The sequence below is a fragment of the Ostrea edulis genome, chromosome 4 (genome assembly GCF_947568905.1).
Source record: "Ostrea edulis chromosome 4, xbOstEdul1.1, whole genome shotgun sequence".
Taxonomy (NCBI): Eukaryota; Metazoa; Mollusca; class Bivalvia; order Ostreida; family Ostreidae; genus Ostrea; species Ostrea edulis.
In genome coordinates this window covers 11,372,037-11,397,269 of record NC_079167.1, presented here as the reverse complement: position 1 = coordinate 11,397,269, position 25,233 = coordinate 11,372,037, and the positions used below count along the sequence as shown (strand labels likewise).

Below are 25,233 nucleotides of genomic sequence, written 5' to 3'. Positions count from 1 at the left end.
TGAAGGTACCCGACACATCATCTCATGATGATACACGCATGTGTCAAACATGGTATGACTATGTCAAAGAACATAGAAGTTATGGCCTGGACACGAATCATTGTAAAAAAAACCTTTAATTTTGACCTTGAGGTAAAGGGTCAAAGTCAATAGAGGTCATGAAGGTACTCGACACATTGTTTAATAGTGATCCACCTGTGTGGCAAATATGGTATGCCTATGTCAAAGAACAAAGGAGTTATGGTCAGGACACGAATCTGCACAGACAGAGTGATTCCTATATACCCCCCTGAACTTCGTTCGCGGGGGGGGGGGGGGGGGGGGGGGGTATAATTAAAATTTTTCGAGTTATCCTCCTAAAGCCAAATATTTTTGGAATTTTAAATCTATTTTCGGTCACTGTGATCTTGACCTTTGACCTATTTTCTCCAAAATCAATAGGGGTCTTACCTGGTGCATAACAATATCTTTAAGTATCATTTGATTCGGATTTAAACTTTCTGAGTTATCATCCGCAAACCAAATTTTTCTGAAATTTTCATTCTATTTTCGGTCACTGTGACCTTGACCTTTGACTTATTTTCTCCAAAATCAATAGGGGTCTTCCTTACCTGGTACATAACAATATCTTTAAGTATCATTTGATTCGGATTTAAACTTTCTGAGTTATCATCCGCAAACCAAATTTTTCTGAAATTCTCATTCTATTTACGGTCACTGTGACCTTGACCTTTGACCATTTTTCTCCAAGATTAAGAGGGGTCTTCCTTACCTGGTACCCAACAATATATCAAAGTTTCATTTTATTAGATTGTAAACTTTTCGAGTTATCATCCGGAAAACAATTGTTGACGCCCGCCCGCATCACCAAACCAATAGTCGAGTTCAACTTCGTTGCAACTCGGCTAAATATATTTGGACCAACAGATTAAGTATTGAACTATCATTTACACAGTTATAACATCCTGCAGAGTTGCGCTCAAAAGCTGGGAAGATAACTTACTTAGTTTCGCAATTCCCCTGCAATGTAGAAATTAAAGATACACTTCCCAAAAAAAATTGTCAAAACTCAAGTGAGAACCTCTTTAAGGAAGCTTTCATATCAATGTTGTCTTCTCAGGTCCAATGGTTCTTGAGAAGAAGAATTTTAAAAATGCCACCAAATTTACAACATTTTTTAATTATTTCCATTTTGAAAAGGGTTAAGCCTTCGTGTGAATAACTTTAACGTACGTCGCGGGATTGCTTACGTCATAGTTTTCGGGTACAAAAATCCTACGACTCAAAGTCTTTTACGAGGACATTCAATTGTGATGCAACAGTTGTATGAATAAAGTAGCACATTTATATGGGTCATTGATTGAATATAAAGAATGCGATACTTTACCGATATCATATAAATATTGCCATCAGTTATTATCGAAGTAGTACATGCTTCGTTTAATTTTGTTAAGTCGTCCTTTTCTTTTCGGTGCAAAATTTCGGCCAGTAATACGTTTTATCCTGTTACTTTAGCAGCGCACAACTTGGGGAGGCGAGACAGCTGATGATGCTGGGAATGCCTTTAAAAGTGTTTTTAGAAGGTGAAGATAACGAACGGTGATCAATCTCATAACTCCTACAAGCAATACAAAATAGATAGTTGGGCAAACACGGACCCCTGGACACACCAGAGGTGGGATCAGGTGCCTAGGAGGAGTAAGCATCCCCTGAAAAAATTAGACAGGGGTTCCCGGTTACAGGAAAGTTTTATCTAGAGATTTGACGCGTTTATGGCGGACATTTGAAAAGACGAGTTCATAATTTTATTCCTAACCCTCATACAAATTTTGTAAAGATCAGACAACATTGAATTGACGCGTTGGGCAGGGATATCCTATACAGAAAAGTTTCCATGTGTCCTGCTAGAAAGGTGTCTGAAAACATTTCGAGAACCCCCTGGGAAAAAATTTGAAGGAGTTGCCGAGTTGCCTATACTTTAAAGGTTACACCCCCCTCCCCGAAATTTGACGCGTATTTAGCGGTCATTTTGAAAATGTGTACATGAGAGAGAGAGAGAGAGAGAGAGAGAGAGAGAGAGAGAGAGAGACCTAATCGATCATGTTTCGAAATGAATGTCGGTATTGGGGAGCAGCAGGTAAACAATACAATACATGTATTCTAACAAAGTTGAACCTAACAACTGCCCACCTCAACTTAGGCTCAAGACTCTATATCTAAAAAGAACAAGAGAATGAAGTTAGTCTAAAATTAGAAAAAGTAGCAGACATTTCAAGTGAAACTGCAATACAAGCTAAAATAATTATGTTTTTAAACCGCATTGACGTCTTCCAGTGGTTATTTGGCTTGGGAAAGTGAGCATTCCTATGTGTTTGTGTGTGTGTGTGGGGGGGGGGGGGGATAAATAAACATAAATATATTGTAAAATAGAAAGAACTTTGGTTGTATTCCTGGTAAGAATATTAAGACATCACTGAATTATGTGAAATTTAAAAAAACAAAACTCAATGGGATTCTAAAATAAAATTATACATGTACCGGTACTATTATAGCGAGCGAAGCTCGCCGCTTCAATGATTACGCAATTGAGTCACGTGGTTTGCTCTTCATCAGCGGAAAAATGACGGGGAATACTCATAATGCCTCCGGAAAAATGTCGCCATCACTGTGGTATACTTTATTGACAATCCCGGAATTAAAATAATTAGATTGTTTAGATAGTACAATTAACGTTTTTAAATTCCAGACAAGCTTTCTTATACCTTCATACGTTTTGTTTTTGCTTGGTTTGAGAGAAGAAAAAACATTGCAGCTAATATGACGTCACAATTTGTAACTGTTTACACCAAGTGCGTTATATTTCCCGCGTTAAATGAAGAGGCGGATAAAAGTCGTGTTGCAAGATGTTTAAAATGGGCTTCGCTCGTCTCAACGGTCACACCGTACAACATATTATAAGTTTAATAATTGTTAATGCGATCATGTGATCACAAAAGAAGAAAAGAATTTCAATTATCAGCCGCGCAACATGATTAAGGTACATTTATATAGCGGAATAAATGTATATATTTATATGTATACAGAATTTTTGCGAACATATTCATTTATACTTTGTAAATAATTTATTATTTTGTCCATACATGTTTGATTTCCCCTTCAATACCAGGAGTTGATAACGTTGTTCTGAGTTCTTTTTGAAGTGATGCATGAAAAGTAAATGAATAAAGTTGTTAAATGGCGTTGCAAATATTTGTAGCGTTATTTGTTAAAAACTGCTACTTTTATGAATTTTTTTTAAAAATCAAACTTTGACATCTTTTTCTTTAAAAAAAAAAAACGAGCTCGATTACCTCATAATTTTTTTTATAAATATTTTTCGAATTATTTTTGTTTCGTTTTGATATCAATATTATCAGGATACACAGCACCAAATTCTTAAGTTGAATTACGCAATGGCTGAAGTCAATCAGTATTACAGTATTTTCTATATAGATTCTAATCAACGGAAAACAGTGTCACTACTGTTAAAACTATATGGTATGTTGAAGAAGTAAATTTTACTACAAAAAACTGCTGTTGAATGAAAACCAATTTTCACACAGTAGTATATTTTCAGGTGGGGGTTTCGAATGAGAAAAAAAAGTCTGTAAACTCGCGATCTACGTTAAATCCCATTTACCCAAGGATGCTTTATGGCAAATTCGGTTTAAATTCTTCTTGTGGTGCTAGAGAAAAAGTCAAAATTCTTAAGTTTACGGACGGACTCCAGACAGAATGTGATCAGAAAAGCTCACATGTGCTTTCACCTCTGGTGAGCTGAACTTAATCAATCGATACAAAACAATGACCATATTTTACTATCTCTGTAAACATCAATGTCGAAGATCTTTTAGAACTACTAAATTACGAACAGTGTAAAAAGACAACGCAAAACTGTGAACGAAACATGAAGCATTGGTACATAATACCCACTGTTTGCTAGCGAGTTGTTTGATGAAAATGTTGATTTTTCTGCTGAAGTGGCTTGTGTTGTGGAAATAGATTCAGCCACGCTAATAGCTGGTGGGGAACAGTCCACATAGGCAGGCCAGTCACACTGGCTAATTTTGGGGTTAAAATTTAGACCTGGCGGGCAGTCATTCAGGTATAATTGTCCACTCGCACAATGAATGAATTTAGAACAATCTGTCGGGTATCTATAAAATCCGTCGGAAGAAATGCTACAGTCCACATCTAAAACATACGTAAAGTAAATACTTGTAAAGACCAATTTGAAAACAATACACTGTCAAGCATACATTTAAATGAAGTCGGTGATGATAAACATGAAAAGTATTTCAGTAATTTATGACGGCGTATAACTTTACTCATGGTAAAACCATATGTCTACCTAGAAATAGCAGCACATGTCGCATGTAGGATTATGTGCGTAAAAAGTCGGATAGTCCAATTGAAATTGTAGGTACAGACCACGTACAAAGTTCAGACAGAAAATCAGTATTTTCCTTTCCGGTCTTTTGTTGTGTTGACATTTTTTTCAATGTACACCATTGAAATATTAGTACGTCTGAGCCATAACTTAACGTCATTCTTATTTTTTTAATCTACTAATCAATTGTAAACAAAGATATTTGGAAATTTTAAACGATGGGTCGCAAATCGTCTGAACTGAGTAATGGTTGTGAGGAAAACATCGTCATATTGGTCCAAAAGAGTATAACTGATATTCCAAAGTCAACAGCACAGTTTATTTTTTGTAATTACGTCCTCAACATACCATTGTTTTAACAGTAGCGAAACTGAATTCCGTTGAATTATATAGAAAAAAATAGTGGTTGACTTCATTCCTTGCATAATTCAGCATAAAATAGATAGAATTTGGTGCTGTGTATGTTGATATTATTGATATTAAAACGAAACAAAAACAATTTGAAAAATATTTATGAAAAAAATCATGAGGGTAATCGAGCTTGTTTTTTAAGAAAAAGAGTTTGATAAAAAAAAAATTTAAAGCCATCAAATCAGCAGCTTTTAACAAATAATGTTACAAATATTCGCAACGTCATTCAACAGCTTTATTCATTTATATTTTCATGATGGCACACACTACATCAAATTGAACTTAAAATAAAGTTATTGACTCTTGGCATTGAAGATAAAAGAATCAATTATTTATGAAATATCAGAGTTGGGTACCGCAGGAAATAAATGTACCGCGGTATACCGTGGTATTTGCAAAATATCGCGGTATATACCACGGTATACTGCAGATTTAATCTTTAAATATTAAGGTTTAATTTTTAGCGGATTTTAGTTGTGATTTATTGTATATAATGAGCAATTATTTGTTTATTGATTGTAAATTGCATTTAATTTATTCAAATATAAATAATATGTAAAATATCTTGTTTAAATTTATTTTGAAACCAGTTAACTGAAAAAAAGTTTAATCCAAACATAAAAGTAAGCATATATAGTACATACTATATATCAGTGTCTCTGTATCATGACTTGAATCGACTGTGACTAGACAACAATTTGATTAAAATAAAATCTTTGATCCGTTTAGTTATTGTTATGTCGCTACACAAAGCGACATAACAAAAAACGGAGCGGATCAAAGATCTTCTTTTAATCAGATTGACTAGACTACTGACTGGAACGACAATCAAAATAACTAATAGGGGGAAAACCTGTGGAATTTATTTGACACGATCTCAAAGTCTAGAAGTTCTAAGAGTCGCGAATGACGATAACTTCCACATGTAGGATACGCCTGTCCACTTCTCTAAAAGGGATATAATTTAACAACTAAATACTTTACCTATATAATAAAAGGGTTATTGAACTTATATAGGTGAATATTGGCACTCGTTGGCTGTCAAAATGCACTCGGAAGCTCGTGCATTTTCACAGCCAACTCGTGCCAATATTCACCAATATAAATTCAATAACCCTATAACATTTGAACTAGTTCCAAGTCTCAACTACCTGTATCATAAATTATAAAACTTAAATACATGTATAGGGGTATAAAAATAGACGATACATTGGACGAAACAGAAACTATAATATCATGCAGAATTAAAACTTTTTGATTAGTGAATCCTTCCGCCACAAAATATAGTCCCTGTCAAACCCTTCCAAAATTTTAATTGATACAAACAATTTCAACTGGATAGGGTTAAGAAATACATGTGTAATATATTTGCACCAATGGGATCAGTATTGAACAAGTGAATACTTAGTTGTAGCATCCTGCGCAGTTGTACTCAAAAGCTCAGGAGCTAACTTCCTTAGAGGGGCATGGACACGATTTTAGCTATAAAAAAGTCTCAAATTTTACTTTTCCATTTTTATTGTTTACAATGCTTAACCGAAGTATTTCTAATCGTCAACGAAAATTTTGAAATCAGTTGATGAATTACAAGTGAGATACAACACTTATATTCCCTTGTTTTGTAAACAAGGCTCGTACCATGTTTTGTTTATATATATACATTGCTCAAAATAAAATATGTTTAAAACAAAATGAGATGTGCCAAAGACTAGAAACTGTTTAATTGTGATCAAAGTAAACTTGTAATTTGGAAAATCTGCTTTAAACGAAACTTTTACCAGTATATTTAACTTATGTAAACAAACACATGACACGAGCCTTGTTTACATAGCAAAGCATTGTGAGCTCTGTATCTCCCATGTACCTAGACAACTGACATTCAAATTTTTGCTGACCATTGTAAATACCCTATTGAAGCAGTCTAAACATAAAAAATGGAAAAATAAAATTAGAAAATTTTCATCTCAAATCTTGTCCATGCCTCTTTAATATTCTAACCAGAAAGACACTAAAGTTGTTAGTTGTTTCTATTTTATGATTTATCTATGTTTATTACCCCCCCCCCCCCCCCCCCCCAACACACACACACATAGAAATGATCACCTTCACAAGCCAAATAATCTCTTGAAAACATCAACACCGTTTGAAACTATAATTAGTTTTAGTTTGTATTGCAGATTCACTTGACACTTCTGCTTTTTCTAATTTTTGGACAACTTCACTCTCTTGATATTAACGGCAAACTAACAACTCAACTCTATGACAAACAAGATGATTTCAACTTCTCCATCGTCAATTTCCCATATTTATGTAGCAATATTCCATTTTCACCTGCATATGGTGTTTACATTTCTCAACCGATTCGATACGCAAGAGCTTGTTCTGCGTATGGTCAGTTTTTAAATCGAAGCAGGCTACTGACAAACAAGTTGATGGTGCTGGGGTTCCAACAGTCTCGTTAAAAATCAGCATTTCGCGAATTCTATGGTCGTTATAACGATCTAGTTTGCCAGTACAACCTATCATTGGGCCAAATGCTGTCTGACGTGTTTCATGCCGATTGTTAGGCCGTTCTTGGCACACTGATTTTGACTACGGATAACTCCGTTTACCTAATGAGGGACAGAGGGCTCACGGCGGATGTGACCGGTTGACAGGGACTGCTTACTCCCCCTAGGCACCTGATCCCACCTCTGGTATATCTAGAGGTGCGTGTTTGCCCAACTCTGTTTTGTACTCCTTATAGGAGTTAAAGAGATTGATCATTGTTCGTTATCTTCGCCTTTCATTAGCATATGAATACATGTATTTACATCGGAAACGAAAGGAAGACTTAACAGAAGTAAACATGTTCTACTCCGATAATAATTGTTGATAGGCCTTTCTTTTGTAAGTGATAATCAAAATCCTATTGACATGCGTGAATTGAGCTCTTAAAACAGAGAGAAAACGTCCAGCCTCATGCAATTCTATTTTGCTTAAAATTACCGTAATTCTATTTTAACACTGAAGGTCCAGTAAAATGATTTTTTTAATTCGTTGAAGGATAGGCCCATATGACGAGATGTTTCTACCTTTCCAGCGACACACTGATAATAATTTGCACCGTCATGTACATTTGATAAAACGAAACCCTGTGATTCGCTTCCATATATGATGTCTTCTCTTAGATCCAGAAAAAGATAATACAAATTGCAGGCGAAATAATTTCAACTTATATTGATGTATATAAGCTTGATACATGTATATAAATGAAAATGAATATCAAGATTAATTGAAAAAGAAACTCAGTATTAAAATAAATCTATCTCTCTGCATTGCCAAATTCAAGAAATGCTTATATTTTCCTAATGAGCAAACAAAACACAAGCCTTTCTATACTTAAATATACTGTTATGCTTAAACAAAGAGACGCATGCATAAGATACCTGATCCACCTTCCTTGGAGGTGGTTACAGACGGTGACTGAGTGCTAACAGGACCGTTCGTCGGCCCCACTGTGGGACCTCCAGTGGAGTCTACTGGTCCTCCCTCCTCGGCTGCCTCCAGTGTCTCCTTCATCAAAGAAATCAGTGGGTATTTCCCCTCCCCACACATTGTACCCCTAAAGTCATCGAGGGGGAGAGACCATATCATGGCTCCTCCATAGCCATCTTTGATGATGAGATCTGTGACCTATTGGTTGTCATCAAGGTGGGAAAACAAGACACTTATTACAAGGCAACACATATAAGAATATTACACTGTAACATGTTAAAACTTAATTTATAAATCAATGGTAGTTCAGAATAAAAGTAGGCAGTTCTGTCACCTTTGTATAGATACTGGTCTTGTCGTCAAAACCAACCCACAGTTTTGTACTTGGATTCACGAAATACGGAACTTTGGCTACCGGGTCTCTGTATGTGGTACCTTGGCCACTCTTCTGCATCTCACAAATCTACATGTATATTTACAGTATATTATACAGTGTATTTACACTATATTTTTATTTACATTATAACGGAAATATGAAAATGTATTCACCCAAGAAAAACCATACTCTCCTACGGCAACGACAAAGTGAAATGTGATTTTCTTGCGTAAATACATCTTCATATATCCCGAAAAATTCATGCAATGAATTGTTTATCAAAACGAAGGAAAACTGCTAAAATCCTGCATCTGGCCCTATATATGTAACTGAGCTCGCCCCAACAGAAGTACCGTCAACGTATTAGAACGTACATTTGTAAGAGCCACGACATAACGGTCTATGATAACCATTTTCGACATTTCCTTTCTCCTTGAATGCTGATTATTTGCAGGGTAAGTCTACATGTATTAACCATAATAAGGTTCGTCAACAAAGAGTAGTTATATAATCTCTCTCTCTCTCTCTCTCTCTCTCTCTCTCTCTCTCTCCATATGGTGTTCATCTTTGATAAATGAAAAATACATTAGTCGGTGGGCATTTCATTGTATACACCGACATTCAGTCTATATCTAGTATTGTTTAGTTTTACTGATGTGAACACTTCAAATGTGTATGTATATATCCGGAACAGGTATCAGTTATTCTTCAAATGGACTCTGGGAAGTTGTTTGAGTACGTTTATAGACAATATATAGATCTCACTGCTTTTCCCAGGAACGTGGAATCGTAAAGGGGGGGGGGGGGGGGGGGGGGGGGGGGGGGGTCCGCACTTTATTTTGTCAATGATCAATATCTGTTATTTTCATAAGCGAATACAGATATATTGGGTAATCCATCCACACTCTTTTTGATAGTAGTTTTGAATGAGAAAAATTTAAACTTGAAAATCATAAATTGAATTGGATAAGCGCTCGCCCCCTCCTCCTTATGATCATGATCTGTTATTTTGATATGCGAATATATGCGAATAAGGATATATTGAGTGACCCCCCTCCTCTTCAATATTCTTGATAGTAGTATTGAATGTGAAGAAAATAGGCCTAAAAATTAATAATTGAACCCATGTAGCGAAGGATGACCCCCCATCCCCCCGACGATTTAGGAATTAGAAAATCAGGCAGAAAAGTTTTTTCATTTGCTAATCAACTACCTACTTATCCTTCGACCCCCCCCCCCCCCTCCCCCACCCTTCTGAAAAACGATGCTACGTGTCTGCTTCCAAGAGACAGTATATGTAACTCCAACAGACTTTTTAAAAAAATGATTTTGAAAAATATCATGCACGTGACAAGAGAAAGAGACACAGAGAGAGAGAGAGAGAGAGAGAGAGAGAGGAGAGAGAGAGAGAGAGAGAGAGAGAGAGAGAGAGAACTAGGTGTTTACATCACCTTACGGTTACCGGTACTCCAATTTTCCTAATCGTGACTCTATCTCGGGAAACTTTTATGTAAATTTCAACTATTCTGGCCCAGTTGGGTTTTTTTTCCCAGAAAAACTAGTTTGAGTTTTAAAGATTTTCCCTATATGTTCGCATGTAAAACTTTGACCCCCTATTGTGGCCCCAACCTATCCCCGGGGGTCATTATTTAAACAAACGTGAACCTGTACTATATAAGGAAGTTTTCATGCAAATTTCAACTTTTCTGGCCCACTAGTTCTTGAGAAGATTTTTAAGAATTTACTCCACATGTATTTACTCTTATGTAAAACTTTGATCCCTTATTGTGGCCCCATCCTATCCCCAATGCTCATTATTTAACAACTTCAATCCTCACTATATCATGAAGCTTTCATTCAAATTTGAATTTTCTGGCCCAGTGGTTCTTGAGAAAATGTTTATATATTTTTCTTATATACTCGCAAGTAAAACTTTGGTCCTCATTGTGGCTCCACCTTACCCCGGATACCATGATTTGATCAAACTTGAATTTGCACTATGTCAGTAAGCTTTCATGTAAATTTCAACTTTCCTTGCCCATTGGTTCTCGAGAAAAAGATTTTCAAATAACCCCACTTTATTTTTTGCCTTTTCTTTAATATCTCCCATTGGAAAAACCTGCACATACCTGAATCCCCTTCACTGAAGGATGCTTTTTGCCAAAGGTTGAAACTGACCCAGTGGTTCTGGAGAATACTTTACAGACAGACGGACGACGGATAATCAGAAATTCATTTGAACTTTCAACTAAGGTGAGCTAACAATATTTACTCATACAACAGTCTTCCAGTAATAAGTTCCCAATAACTTTATAATATACACACCAGTAATCTTGTAAAATATTCAGGTTTCTTTAGAATGAAGAAATTTTTCATAATTTTCACATGCAAAAATCCCTTAGATTATTACGTTTACAGTAAATATCAATCAAATGAATATATATATATATATATATATATATATATATATATATATATATATTGTTACATATATATAAATGATGGGCACTTGCTTACTAGTTATATAATGAAATTATAGTGACATATGAAAGCACCTCATAGTAAGACAGAAAGCCTTTCTCTCTCGTGTAGGGCCCTGCTCTTCCAGCGCCCGATGCTGGAGCACCGACCCAGTGTTTAGAAGTGTCCACCAAGGTAAAACTTCTGCCGTATGTTCCCAGCCCAATGATTAACTTCTCTCGGGGTACTCCTTTCTGATGCCAGTATTCTGCTGCAGATGCCTTTTCAAATATAAAATTTTCAAGTAAATCGATCAACTATGAATTACAGCTGATTATGGATTAAAATATATTCATACATATACGTGCTATAGGAGAATATGAGGCAATTGATACAGTAAAACTAACACAAGTTTCACGTTAATCAGGTTTTTTTTCTTCTAATAAAATAAAATCAAAATATGCACACGTTTCAATCCACAATCATTTCAAAATGCGTATATGTTTTAATGCAATATTTGATGGAATCTGACCACTCTAAACGTCAGGTTATCTTTAAAGTGTACACGCAGGTGAATGCAGACATCTTTTAAATTAGCACGAATGCATATGTTGACACCCACCTCTTCTCTGTAATCAACTCCAAAAACAACGGTTTGAAAATCTGAGTAAAACCACTATCGGGAATGATGTAGCCCTTTTTGACTACCTTTGATAATAAAATTTCGTTCGTGAAAGTCTGGATATATCTGTATATATGCCATTCGTTGTGACAGAGGAGGAAGTGAATTAGCTGTTTAAAGTTACAGCTGGAATTGATATATTTTTGAATAGAGGAATGATTCTGAAATCGCTAATACGCATGCTCAAATATTTATAAATAAAATGTCTAGAATCAGTTAATGTGCATGTGTGGTAAATAATTAGTTGAACGAACACCATCCGGATTCTAAGATGTAAAGGAGAGTATATGACGCACAGATTACAGGGTCATAACTAAAGATTGCAACAAAGAATATTTTGAGTCATCGATGTAATTAGCAGTTATAGAGGATTTTCGGAGCCAAAACTGAGTTTCCTGATATATGATCTATATATAAATATAGAGATCGAAAGTTATCCATCTTCAAAAGGAAATACAAAACTAACATTGCCTAATACGACATTGTTCCCAATAACGCTATGACTCATCTTACATATGTACAATTAACTTCCAGCATGACCAGTCACAGTAGTTCTGTGGTTAGAGCATTCATTTCATGACTTGGAAGTCGTGAGTTCGAACCCCGTTTGTGCTTTGACGACGTCAAACCTAAAATAGGCAGTGACTGGTCCTTGGACAAAGGTTTAGCACTCAAAAGTTAACGTTGCAAGTCATTCGGATGAAAACTTAGTACGATAAGAACACTTACTGCTACGACCATGGGCGCCATGTACAGGTCATTCCTTGTATTTCACGTACAACTGATGACATCTCAATATCACTGAATTTTTTTTATTTTTTTGATAAGGCGGAAAAGAAAGAAATAACATTTTTAGTATGTCTTATCATATCTTAATAGGTACTTACAACATTCAAAGTTTTGTCCGAATCATTGTTTGAAGCGTAGAGTCCAGTATGTAGACCAGTGAATGACTCCCAAGATCCATGCAGGTCGTAAGTCATTGTACAAATAAAGTCCATGTATCTGATATAGAAAAAAAATATCACTGTAGTACTAAAACGAGAGTAAGAGTGACGTAGAATGTCACAAAAATTATAATGCTAAATACATGTATGTTTAATTTCTATGCTACATGTACTAGTGAAGAATCGATGCCTTGAAGGTGAAAAAAAAAAACCCAGGAAGCAGATTAAAAACAACTTTGAAGATTCATCTACTGTCACTAAATCGGCATCACAATTTGCATTAGCATTTAGCTTCACTGTCACATGCATGAGAATCAAAAACAGAATTTCAAATCCGCGGTACATGTAAGTATAGCAACTGAAATGCCCTTGTATGCAAACATTGCACCAAATCATTTCGTCTGATTTGCAAAACAGAAATATAAGGTAGAAGCAAGATAAAGGAAAGAACCATTATCATATCAATATAAGACATAACAGTGTCATAGAACACAATCAAATTCAATGGAAGGGGCACTACCATTTTACATACATGTACGTTGGAGTAATTGGGTCCAAAGTATTTCTATATCGACTATTGTTTTACCCATCTACATATACAATATAAATATGGTCTGAAATATATAAATTACTTAATTTGTAATTGGAGAGCATGTGTGTGCTATACTCATAGCCTGATAATATAATAAATGGGATATTTTGTTTTATTATACTTTCATGTAAAATATTCGAATCTGATTGGTCGAGAACCATTTTAATTTAAGAAACATATTGTTACCCTCTGAGAACAGAAAGCACGCACCCCAGAGTGATAGTATCTAGCAACGGGTAATAGTACTTGACAATGGGTGATATTATAGAAATTATCATCGGGGTCAAATTTGTGCGCGAACGGTTTGCCGTGGATTGTTAGACGACGTCGTTTGAGCGGTTGTAATAAACGCAAATACCTGCATCGATATACGAAATATTGCATGACAGTGATCGATCAAATGTCAACAGACGTAAGTCTTTTTGCTTTGTTGAGTATAATAAAACAAATATTGCATGTAGTTGAGGGTAACATTGAATATTTTCACCCCTCTAGAAACCATAGTCAACATCGGCTACGCCTCGGTTGACAATTTGGCATTTGGCAATTTGACAATTGGCATTTCTGTTTGTTATGCTTTAATTCAGTGTCATATTGACTATGCATGTACATCGTGGTACGAAGGTTTGACAGTTAAGCTTAAGAAAAAACTACAGATTATTCAAAACAAAGTTGTTAGATTTATCTTAGATTTATCCCCTAGAAGTAGTATCAACGCTGAAATACTTGAAAAGCTGGAGTATTTGAACATTAGCAATAGAGTAAAACAGCTTCGACCGAATCACGTCTTTAATATTTTTCATGAAAAATGTCCAGATTATTTGAAAAATAATTTTAGAAGAAATTGTTCATCCAGATCAACTAGATCAAATAAGCTTAATTTCTTTTTACCAAGGGTTGAGAAAATGGAATCAGAAACTTTTTATTTTAACGGCATCAAAGACTGGAATTCTCTCCCTGATCAAATAAAATGTATAAACAATAGATTTTCATTCAAATATGCAGTTAAAAAACATTTACTCAATGAAATGAAGAAAATGGCAGATAGTAATTTCTTGTATTATTGATCCACATTGTCTTGTTCATACATAGTTATTACAGTTGTTATTTATTCCAACAATTTTCAATACTAAGAACTGTTGAAATGTAAGATATTTAAAGTATTCTTATGTGTTTCAAATCAATGTCTTTCAATATCTTTTTGTTTGCATTGTTTTATTATGCTACTAATGATAATATATTGTGTATGTCATATTATAAGATCAGAAGGACCCCATTGGAAATAAGCCATATGGCTTTCATGGTTTATTCTTGGCATAGGCATATACATTAATTTACTCACTGTTAAAATTTACCTTTTTATCTTATGTATTTAACAACAAGTTTTGTTTTAACTATGTGTTCCTCTGTGATATTGTCTTGTATTTACATTGTATATGTGCCTATTCCTAAATAAATAAACTAAAAAAAAAATAGTTTTCTTGGGGTAAAAATTTTCAATGTTACCCTCAACTATATGAGATATTTATATAAAAGGATCTACCAATGAAATATACAGTGCACATGAAAACGTTATAACCCCCCCCCCCCTTTCAGCAGAACAGAAATCCACATCGTTACATGCACATGTACAATATTTCGAAATACAGATTGCATTATAATAGAAATTATATTGACCTTTTGATAGAAAAGAAATTATTTCTTATAAAGTGTGATGCTAGTGTGACATCAGCATTAATAATTCTATAGTAGATATAGAAAACGGTTCAGATATTTTTTCTTAGCTGGATCTTTGTGTTTGCTGGTGAGAAACAAGTTACATGTATGCATCCAATTTTATTTACTATTAATTCTTCAATATCGCTATCACTTTTCAATTTCAGATTTATTTTTTTTCATTCGTGTAAGAGTATACTGTGCATGTAGGAAATTTATTTTGAACAATACGTGCAATATTGACAACAGTGACATTGTGTATAAACTATTTAACACGCCTCAGACAAAATTGTTGAAATCTAATTGGTCAGATCTTGGTCACATGACGCCGCGAAAAAAGCTGTACCATGCGAGAAAAATCCGTATTGAGCGAGTAATTTATTGTCGGGTTCGACTTGCAATAATTCAGAACAGTTGTTTTCAATTATTCTTTAACAAATTGAAAGATATTTGACAAAGTTGTATGATATAGACCCCCATATATACAGTTAAAGGTCTCCGACACGATGAATTCACTACACAGTGTTAGTTAGTGACCCGATATAGAAAAATACATGGTGTGAAAAGAAAACCCGTATTGGACTCGCCTCGCTCAATACAGGTTTTCTTTTCACACCATGTATTTTTTTTTTTGTATCAGGTGTAACTGTGTAACTAATAGTGCCATGTAATCACTTCTTTTTCTTTGCTGATATATGTAATTCTTCAAAACCATGCTTCAATTTTAAACACATTTAATATTCCAGTCAATGGGTCGAATGAATATGAGTTACCGTACCTATACTGGATTCCTAAACTACATAAAAATCCTTACAAACAAAGATACATTGCTGGATCCAGTAAGTGCTCTACCAAGCCCCTATCTTTGCTCCTCACGAAAATGTTGACAGCTATGAAGGAGAAACTTCAAACTTACTGTGCGACTACATATGCCAGAAGTGGTGTTAATCAAATGTGGATTCTAAAAAATTCTAAAGAACTTTTAGTAAACTTGAAATCACAGAATTTATCCCAAATCAATAACATTAAAACCTATGACTTTTCAACACTATACACGACCATTCCTCACGATAAATTAAAGACTAGTCCTTTTGACATCATAGACAGTTGCTTCTTCAACAAAAACGGAAAACGGAAATATTCATATCTAGTGATCAGTCATTCAAAAACTTACTTTGTTAAACACCACTCTGATTCCACGCACAAGTACTCTGAAGTTGAAATAAAAAATATGCTAGAGTTCCTCATTGACAGTATCTTCGTGGTCTTTGGTGATCAGGTCTTCCAACAGTCTGTTGGAATTCCCATGGGCACAAATTGTGCTCCTTTGTTAGTTGACCTGTTTTTATATTCATATGAAGCAGAATTTATTCAAAAACTTCTACGTGAGAAGAAAAAATCTCTCGCTGTGGCCCTCAATTCGACTTTTAGATGCAAGGTGAAGATAACGAACAGTGATCAATCTCATAACTCCTACAAGCAATACAAAATAGATAGTTGGGCAAACACGGACCCCTGGACACACCAGAGGTGAGATCAGGTGCCTAGGAGGAGTAAGCATCCCCTGTTGACCGGTCACACCTGCCGTGAGCCCCATATCCTGATCAGGCAAACCGAGCCATCCGCAGTCAAAATCAGTGTGCCAAGAACGGCTTAACAATCGGTATGAAACACGTCAGACAGCATTTGACCCAAGATATATCAATGACGTTTTGTCTATTAACAATGATAGCTTTCATTCATATGTCGATTTAATATATCCCTGTGAGCTCGAAATAAAGGACACCACAGAGTCGTCCACTTCTGCTTCATACTTAGATATTTTATTTGAAAGTAGACATTAACGGCAAACTGGCAACTCAACTGTATGACAAACGGGATGATTTCAGCTTCTCCGTCGTCAGTTTCCCATATTTGTGTAGCAATATTCCATTTTCACCTGCATATGGTGTTTATATATCTCAACTGATTCGATATGCAAGAGCTTGTTCTGCGTATAGTCAGTTTTTAAATCGAGGTAAGCTACTGACAAACAAGTTGATGGTACAGGGATTTCAACAGTCTCGATTGAAGTCAGCATTTCGCAAATTCTATGGTCGTTATAAGTTATAACGATCTAGTTCGTCAATACAACCTCGTATTGGGTGAAATGCTGTCTGACGTGTTTCATACCGATTGTTAAGCCGTTCTTGGCACACTGATTTTGACTGCGGATAACTCCGTTTACCTGATCAGGATATGGGGCTCACGGCGGGTGTGACCGGTCAACAGGGGATGCTTACTCCTCCTAGGCACCTGATCCCATCTCTGGTGTGTCCAGGGGTCCGTGTTTGCCCAACTATCTATTTTGTATTGCTTATAGGAGTTATGAGATTGATCACTGTTCGTTATCTTCACCTTGCATGTACATGTATTTTCATGTTCCCTTCGAAGGCCCTTGCCGATTGAAAATAGAATATGCATATGTAGGGGAAAATATATATATGTACATGCGTTATTTGGGGTAAAGGTAGAGTCCAACTTCATTTTTGAGTCGGTTCGCGATAGGATTTTGAGTACAAACCTTTGTTGATACATACACGAAATAATGCAAATAGGTCTTAATATCTAGTCATTGAAACTTTGACAAAGTATGGGAATTACTTTGCATATCAAAATGGTTGGTTTAACAATTAATATTAGTGTTACCCAGTTGCATTACTATTTTCTTTACCATTTTTTTGGAGACGCGCATGAATACGTTATGTACATAGTTCAATCTTTAAATTACCCAGAGTCTTTTAGTTTTTTTTTATTTAAAAAGCATCCTATTTGTTATCTTATCTAATGTTTTCTTTTTACGATATCATGAAATTAAAACGATGCGCGACAATGTGCACAAAACGCAATATTTCGATTTGTACTCGGCCTCGATAATTTAAAATTTCTATACAAAATATCATAATCTGGTAGATAATTCTCTTTTAAAAATTGTACTACCTTTTTACCCCATGAGTTTGCATTGCGTAGTTTTTTTTATATCACTAGTATCCCTTATTTTACAAATATCCAGAAAATGTAAAACATCACAAAATCAAGTCCACCCGAACAAAAAGATGATACAGGCATTTTTTCTCTCTCCAAAAGTCATAACATCTTAGAACAATTCCTACTGAAGATACTGATATGTAATATGATTACTGTTGGCTGTATGGTAAAACCTTGCCATAACCCTTTCTTTCATAATGACGCCTTTGGACGCCTATCGTGATTTGCATGGAGATGCCGTTGGACGCCTTTAAGACTTTTCCCTTTCGATCACTTGTATGATGAAAATGAATGACCGTCAACAAGATTCAAAGTCAACCCACAAATCAAAATATCGTTTTCTTTCTATATCTCGAATTATCAAAAGTTTAAGACCGATACTAATTGAGGGGTTAAGTCAACACGATACAGAAATCGCCATTTTTATTTCGATGTCGGTTTTTTTCACACTGTATTCGTGTTTCTCTTCGTATTAGCAAATGCATGTAAAACTTACAAAGTCACATCATTGGAAATATACTGTCGATGGAAATCATAAAGAAAATCTGTCGAGTTACAACTAACCAACTGTTAAAGACGACGAGGAAAAACCGAAAATAGTCATGTTTCATCTTCATGTTGTGTATTCCCTGAATGTTGATGATTTTGTCGAAGATTCCATTGTGAATCGTACATCGGCCTCTAAAGGATATGCACTGCAAGTGTTTAATATAGTATACCTAAAATAAACATTAGTACCCCCGTCTAATTTGTGTAAAACAATGCGATTTCATCATGGAGATCGCCATATTGACGGTGTTATTTACATCCGCCGTGTTCACAGTGTGCCATTCTCTACCCAGAGTTCCGTGCGCTCCTCGCACTACACCTCTGCTAACGGCTTTTTACAGAAATCTTGTAAAAGTTTCTAATATCCAGCATTTATGTTTTCGACTAAATATTCAGTCATACTATGAAATGTTTTTTGTGGAATTGAATTGATGCTTACTGTAAATTGTTTAAAATCGCCGTTTTCTGATCTTAAATTTGGAACTACTTCGTAATATGCGTATGAATGTAGGACATCCACGTGGTGAAGATTTGAATGTAAACATGGAATCAAAAGTAAGAAAGGCTGTAAAAATACGATAAAAATTTTGAAATAAGAGACAAACAGCTAAATGGTAAATATGTATTTATCAAAGCGCCAGTGGGCTATAAAAGAGCCTGATGTCATCACCTGTTACCAGAACTTTTACCGAGAATTATTGTTTATATCATGTGATTATATTGTCACGTGATTCCAAGCGTTGACAGGGGTGTATGTGAAGCTTGCGTAACGCGCCCTCTGGTGAGAGAATGCACAGTGTGCATGTCTCGAGAAAGGCACGGATTGCAAGAAAACTAAAATGACACATCGGTATTGAAACGATATTTAGATATTCTCTGTGAAATAATATTTTTTTTTTTACAATAAATATAAATCATATGTTGTTTTTAATCATTTTTATGATGTACTATGGACTTTCTATAACGAAATTAAAGAACATATAGCATATTGAAGAAAGCCACGCGCACACCTTTCAGAAAAATAGTACCGAAATATTTTTGTGTAATTTTTGAATTTCAGTTACCTTGGGGATACCAATAGAGGAACATATGCAATTTTATAATTCAAAAGTGTTCCGCAGACGCCTTTAAATTTGTTAAAAGGCTTTTCTTCTTTTTTACCCACAATGCACTTCCTAACTTTGCTGCACTAGGCCTAGAAAGCATCGTAGTTACGGACGCCAACCATGGATTTCAGTACGGAGAGTTCACAGATTTCGTCTTTTTCCGGGTTTTTTCAGCGCAGGATAACGATGATTTTAGCGTTCAAAGTTTGGATTTTAGCTCTCCCTGTTCAGCAAGAACATCAGATTTTAACACTGACAGTGAATCAGACATCAGTAGCCCTGAAGAGAGAGAGATCCAAATTCTGATATTGATGATGACTCGGCCTCTGATCCTTTACCAGAAAGTGAAGATGAATTTAAAAGTCAAGTCAGTGAAATTAAAGACAGTCAGCAAAGTGCAATGAGCTCAACAACAGAAGATGCTTTTTGGAGTGAAGATCTTGACAACATCGACATTCCAGGATTTGATGAACAAAAAAGACCAGTGCACATGCTCCCTTTAGATGCTACTCCTATCCAGTTTTTCAATTTATTCTTTGAAAACCCTTTATAGAACATATTGTTGATCAGACAAATCTTTATGCGCAACAGTATGGAGCTAACCCAAGATACTGGGAACCAGTAAGTAATCTGACTTTTATATTAGAGTTGATTTTCCTGAAACTTGACAAATGATTCTACTCACTAGACATTGTTTTTAAATTCCACACAAGTACATGTTTATTATGATACTTTGGATGCATGTAGAAAATCATGCATCTTATATAATTTAGATATGAAACATGTTTAAATTTTTGAATTAGACTACTGCCGATGAAATGTGGGCATTTATTGGCATCACCATACTAATGGGAGTCATGCAACTGGTGTGCCACCGACTTTACTGGAGCATGGATCCATTTCTTGGAAATGCTGAAATACGTGGAGTGATGACTGAAAACAGATTTTAAAAACTGTATCAGTTTTTGCACTTGAACGACAACCAGACCGCAGCACCACGTAGAGATGAAAACTATGACAAGTACGACCTCTCCTTGATATGATAACCAACACCTTTAAATCAAGATACAATCCTAAAATGAACCAGACAATTGATGTGACAATGGTGAAATATAAGGGTCGCTTCTCCATCAAGCAATATATGCCAGGTAAGTAAGAATGTGTAATTTATAAAAATAACATTTCCTGAAGATGGTAATTTTACATATTATGACTAGTTCAAGTTTTATAAGGTATGTATATGATAAATGGTTGGTTTTAGGAAAACCTATCAAAAGAAGGGGCATGAAGGTGTGGATGAGATGCGATTCTTCCTCTGGTTACTGCCACCAGTTTGATATCTACATGGGTAAAGATGATCGAAACAAAGGACCACAGCTTGGTCAGAAAGTTGTTAAACTTCTGTGCAAGGACTTTAAGTGGAAGTGACACCATGTCTATATGGAAAGGTACAGTCACTGAGCTATCATGTTAAGCTTTAAAATTCTGAATTCATATCCTCTGATCAATTGGATTTGATAAAAAATATTTTTGTTTTTGTTAGATCCTTTACTTCTATTCCTCTGGTGAGAACGTTAGAGAATAATGGCAATAATAGCTGTGGCAAAATAAAAGTGACATCTCCAGGACTTCCAGAGCTGATAAAGTCCCCATCCATACTTGCAAGAGGATAATCTGTGTCCCTACAACATGACAATCTAGTGGCAACTGTTTGGCAAAATAAAAAAAACAAGTATGTTTATTGAATTAAAATTATGGAGGTTTTGGTTTTAGAATTACACCTACATCATTATTGAGTAGACCAGTTTACCATTTCTCTTCACATTCAAATACTGACAATTGAATTTTAACACACATGTGAATTTCACAAGACAATAAAAAGTGAAACAAATTATCATAGCTCTACTAATCAATCAATGTCCTTTCAGGTCCACCTGATTTCCACTAACTCCAATCCTACTGGTGATGGAACAACACAGGAGAACCAGAGATTTCCAGCGAGTTGAGATATCCCGTCCTTCACCAGTGGAGAATTATCACCGCTTCATGGGCGGAGTTGACCACAACAATCAGGTGAGGGCGAAAACTCCAGTAGGAAGACCAGCCAAAAAGTGTTGGAAGTATATCCTTTTCTTTGTAATAAACCTTTGTATTACAAATGCATTCATACTTTTCAAGGAGTCCCCAGTAAGGCCTAGGAAGAAGAGGTACACTCTTCTCGATTTCAGAATAGATCTGGTCAAGGAGTTAATTGGACAATTCACAAGAAGAACAAGGCGCTTTAATGTTCCACGACCAGACAATTTCCACAGAATCGAGATATTGGAACAGGACCAAGGGCAGATGTCGCTGGTGCATCAAACAACATCATCGGAGGAGGGAAACTGTGTACGGTTGTGGTAGATGTGACATCCATCTGTGTCGAGATGCTTTGAAAGTTTTCACATACACCATTCATTGCCATTTGCACATAGATAAATCACAATTTTGAGTTGTACAAAGTACAGTGTATTATATATTTGCAATTGTATATGTATTAAGTTAAGTTTAATAATTGTATTCATTTCAAGCAATCACATTATTTTTCATTAACTTTTTGCAGTTTATGCTTGTTGTAAACTAGATGTAATCCATGTTCCATATTTAACCAACTGTTGATGATACTACTAAATGAACAATTATATTCAATGTTTAAATATTTTGGAAAACTTGGATCTTATCAAAATTAAGTAGAGTTTATACATCAGACTACATAAGTATTTTCATGTCTTAAGAAAACCTGTATGTCTTTTGTATAGAAATATGAGCAAATATACAAAAAATAGTATTTGTTTTCAGATTGCGCTAGATTTTGAAATTAACATATATATCTTATAAGGAATTACATGGAATAAATAAATCATTACACTGCTCAAATGACTTCTATTAAACATTTTATAATGATGTTTTTTATTTCAAACAACTAAAACGATTGATTATGATATCTATAGCAACATTTTGAAATGGAGGAAAACACAGAACATTCTGAAGCAAATACCTGACATTTATACATGTCCAATCCCTTTTATTTTATCCAAAAATGTTTAAAACTGCTCTTTTTATATATATAGAGAATACTGTCTCAAAAAGAAAACCAATATTGCATGATAATATATCCAGGTAAGTGCCATTACACCATGATATTCTAATAAATAGCCCCCCCTTTTTTTTTTAAATCAGAAATCTGTTGCCATGGTAACCAAGATTTTGAATTTTTTTCTACCAAATTTATATGTAAATTAAGGGAAAGGAACCTGACAATATTTCCTGAATATTTCATGTTCCCACTGTCTTTCTTTGAAAAGTTGTGTATTAATTTATCAAAATTCATCAAATCAAGCAGTTGTGTACAAATTCCCAAGCAAATCAGGTTGTGTCATATTTATATTCTATGAAGGAAAGGGTTAAATTAACTAAAAAGTTGTTTCTTGGTACTTTAAATCAATTAAAAAAGTGATTTCCGTTCAGGTTGATAGCAAAATGGTCGAAGATAAAACGGGGCATTTACCCTCCATACAGTTGTCAAAAAGGTAGAAATCAGTCGGTCATCTACGCACGAATGACATTGCCATGATAGCTCAGTTGACAGAACACTTAACTAGGGACTCAGCAGTCTCAGGTATGACTCTGGATTTAATTTGTTGAATTTACTCTGTCTTCTTATCCCTACTTCTAAGGAATTTAATTTCAACAAACACAGTACATGTAACTATGGTGTATGTATAGAACGAATATGTCACATAACAGTAGTTTCTTTTAACATACTACACTTTTAGGATAAAGTGGTTACATAATCATAGCATTTAATGATCTTTTGTACGAAGTGACGTCCTCAACCTCGTTGTCAGTGTACAATTCAAGATGGCTGTCTGCCAATTTACTACGATTTTCATTTTATCAAAGTCATTGAATATTAAGCATTTTACAATTTATAACACTGGATAATGAAAACATATTTCTAAGCTATCTGGCTTTCGACTCGGACTGATCGCCACACTCCTCTTTCCTGAAAGATGCTCAGCTTTGCAGGATTTGGTGCTGTAGACCGCTCCATGGAATTGACAGATGAGAATATAGAGATTCTAAGTAGCAAATATTGCACGGTAAAACTTTTGAGGATGGATGACTATGTCGGACAGCCGAGTCCAGTCGCTATTCAAAACATAACATACTTGCTAGAGCTCCTTTCTGGAGAGTTAAGGAGCCCGGGTTCCAATTCAGTCCAAATCTGTTGTAATTTTAGAAGCAATATCAAGACGAAAGAAACTAAAACTTACTGAGCCATCACAGGGACGTCGTAAGCAGTGTCTATGACACTCCGCCCCGCGCCAACAGCGGATGTAAATAATAACCGCTCCTTCCCTGTCGTAGCAGCTTCGTTGTCAAAAGCTTCACGTGTTTCCTGGAATATTTCAAACATATTTCTACAATATCAGGTTAATTTCATGACAGATGGTGACAACAAACTATCAATTTCTATTATTGAATTATAATGGATAATTTGTTTGAAATCCAAATGGTGCATGATTGGGTATGTCAAGTTTTAAATTGTATGTTGTAAAAATGTATTTTAAAAAATTGACACTACCATTATTTCTTGATTTACCTTACAAAGATGAGCAAAGTTTGCTTTATCATAAGGTTTCCCATCCCGGTTTGCTGGGTATTCCCAATCCATATCGAGACCATCAAAGTTGTATTTTCGTAACCATGCAATAGAAGAATCAATGAACTCTTTCCGATTTTGCGCTGTCGACGCCATGTTTGAGTAAATCAGACTTCCGGCTGTCCATCCCCCCATTGCCAGCAACGTTTTCAGTTTAGGATTTTGTTGTTTATGAGCATTCACCTGTGCATATCTTCAAACAAACAAAAATGATTTTATTACCAGCAGTATTTAAATCAACTTGACAACTAATAGAACATATTTAGAAAATTTATAAATCTACACTAAGATATACAAACACGTAAGCGAATTTGTTATATCCGTAAATAACATGGAAGTGAAAGATTACAAGAAAAAAGGACCACTTACAAGTTCTATATAAATGGAAAAAAATATATAACTCTCATATCCCTAAAACGCTTTTGATAATACATGCATGCAAACGTTGCAAGCCGCTTTCAGAAAGCATTCATAACGGAAGCGCGTAGAAATGGGAATTAAATTTCAATATTCTTTGGATCTTCACAGTTTCCCTAACTCGAAATATACCACTTCTTTCCGCTCACTTGACATCACAATATTCGTAAAAGATTCTATATTATTATACTTTCGTGTAAAATACTCGAACCTGATTGGTCGAGAAGCATTTGAAAAAACATATTGTTACCCTCTGAGAACAAAAAACACGCGCCCCAGGGTGATAGTATCTAGCAACGGGTAACAGTACTTGACAACGGGTGATATTATAAAAAATTA

The 25,233-nt window shown here is 35.2% G+C and overlaps 1 protein-coding gene across 2 annotated transcripts in view; it reads right to left on the bottom strand.

Moving 5' to 3' along the window:
• The window catches only part of LOC125667914 (uncharacterized), a 179,568-nt gene that overhangs the window by 107,527 nt on the left and 46,808 nt on the right, over positions 1-25,233 (bottom strand). For both annotated transcript variants that reach the window (XM_056161948.1, XM_056161949.1), the window contains exons 16-22: positions 24,418-24,670; positions 24,089-24,213; positions 12,723-12,840; positions 11,249-11,434; positions 8,652-8,780; positions 8,269-8,515; positions 3,973-4,233 (exon numbers count right to left, since the gene is read on the bottom strand). In XM_056161948.1, the coding sequence (XP_056017923.1) occupies positions 3,973-4,233; positions 8,269-8,515; positions 8,652-8,780; positions 11,249-11,434; positions 12,723-12,840; positions 24,089-24,213; positions 24,418-24,670 (1,319 nt within the window). The remainder of the gene's footprint in view (positions 1-3,972; positions 4,234-8,268; positions 8,516-8,651; positions 8,781-11,248; positions 11,435-12,722; positions 12,841-24,088; positions 24,214-24,417; positions 24,671-25,233) is intronic.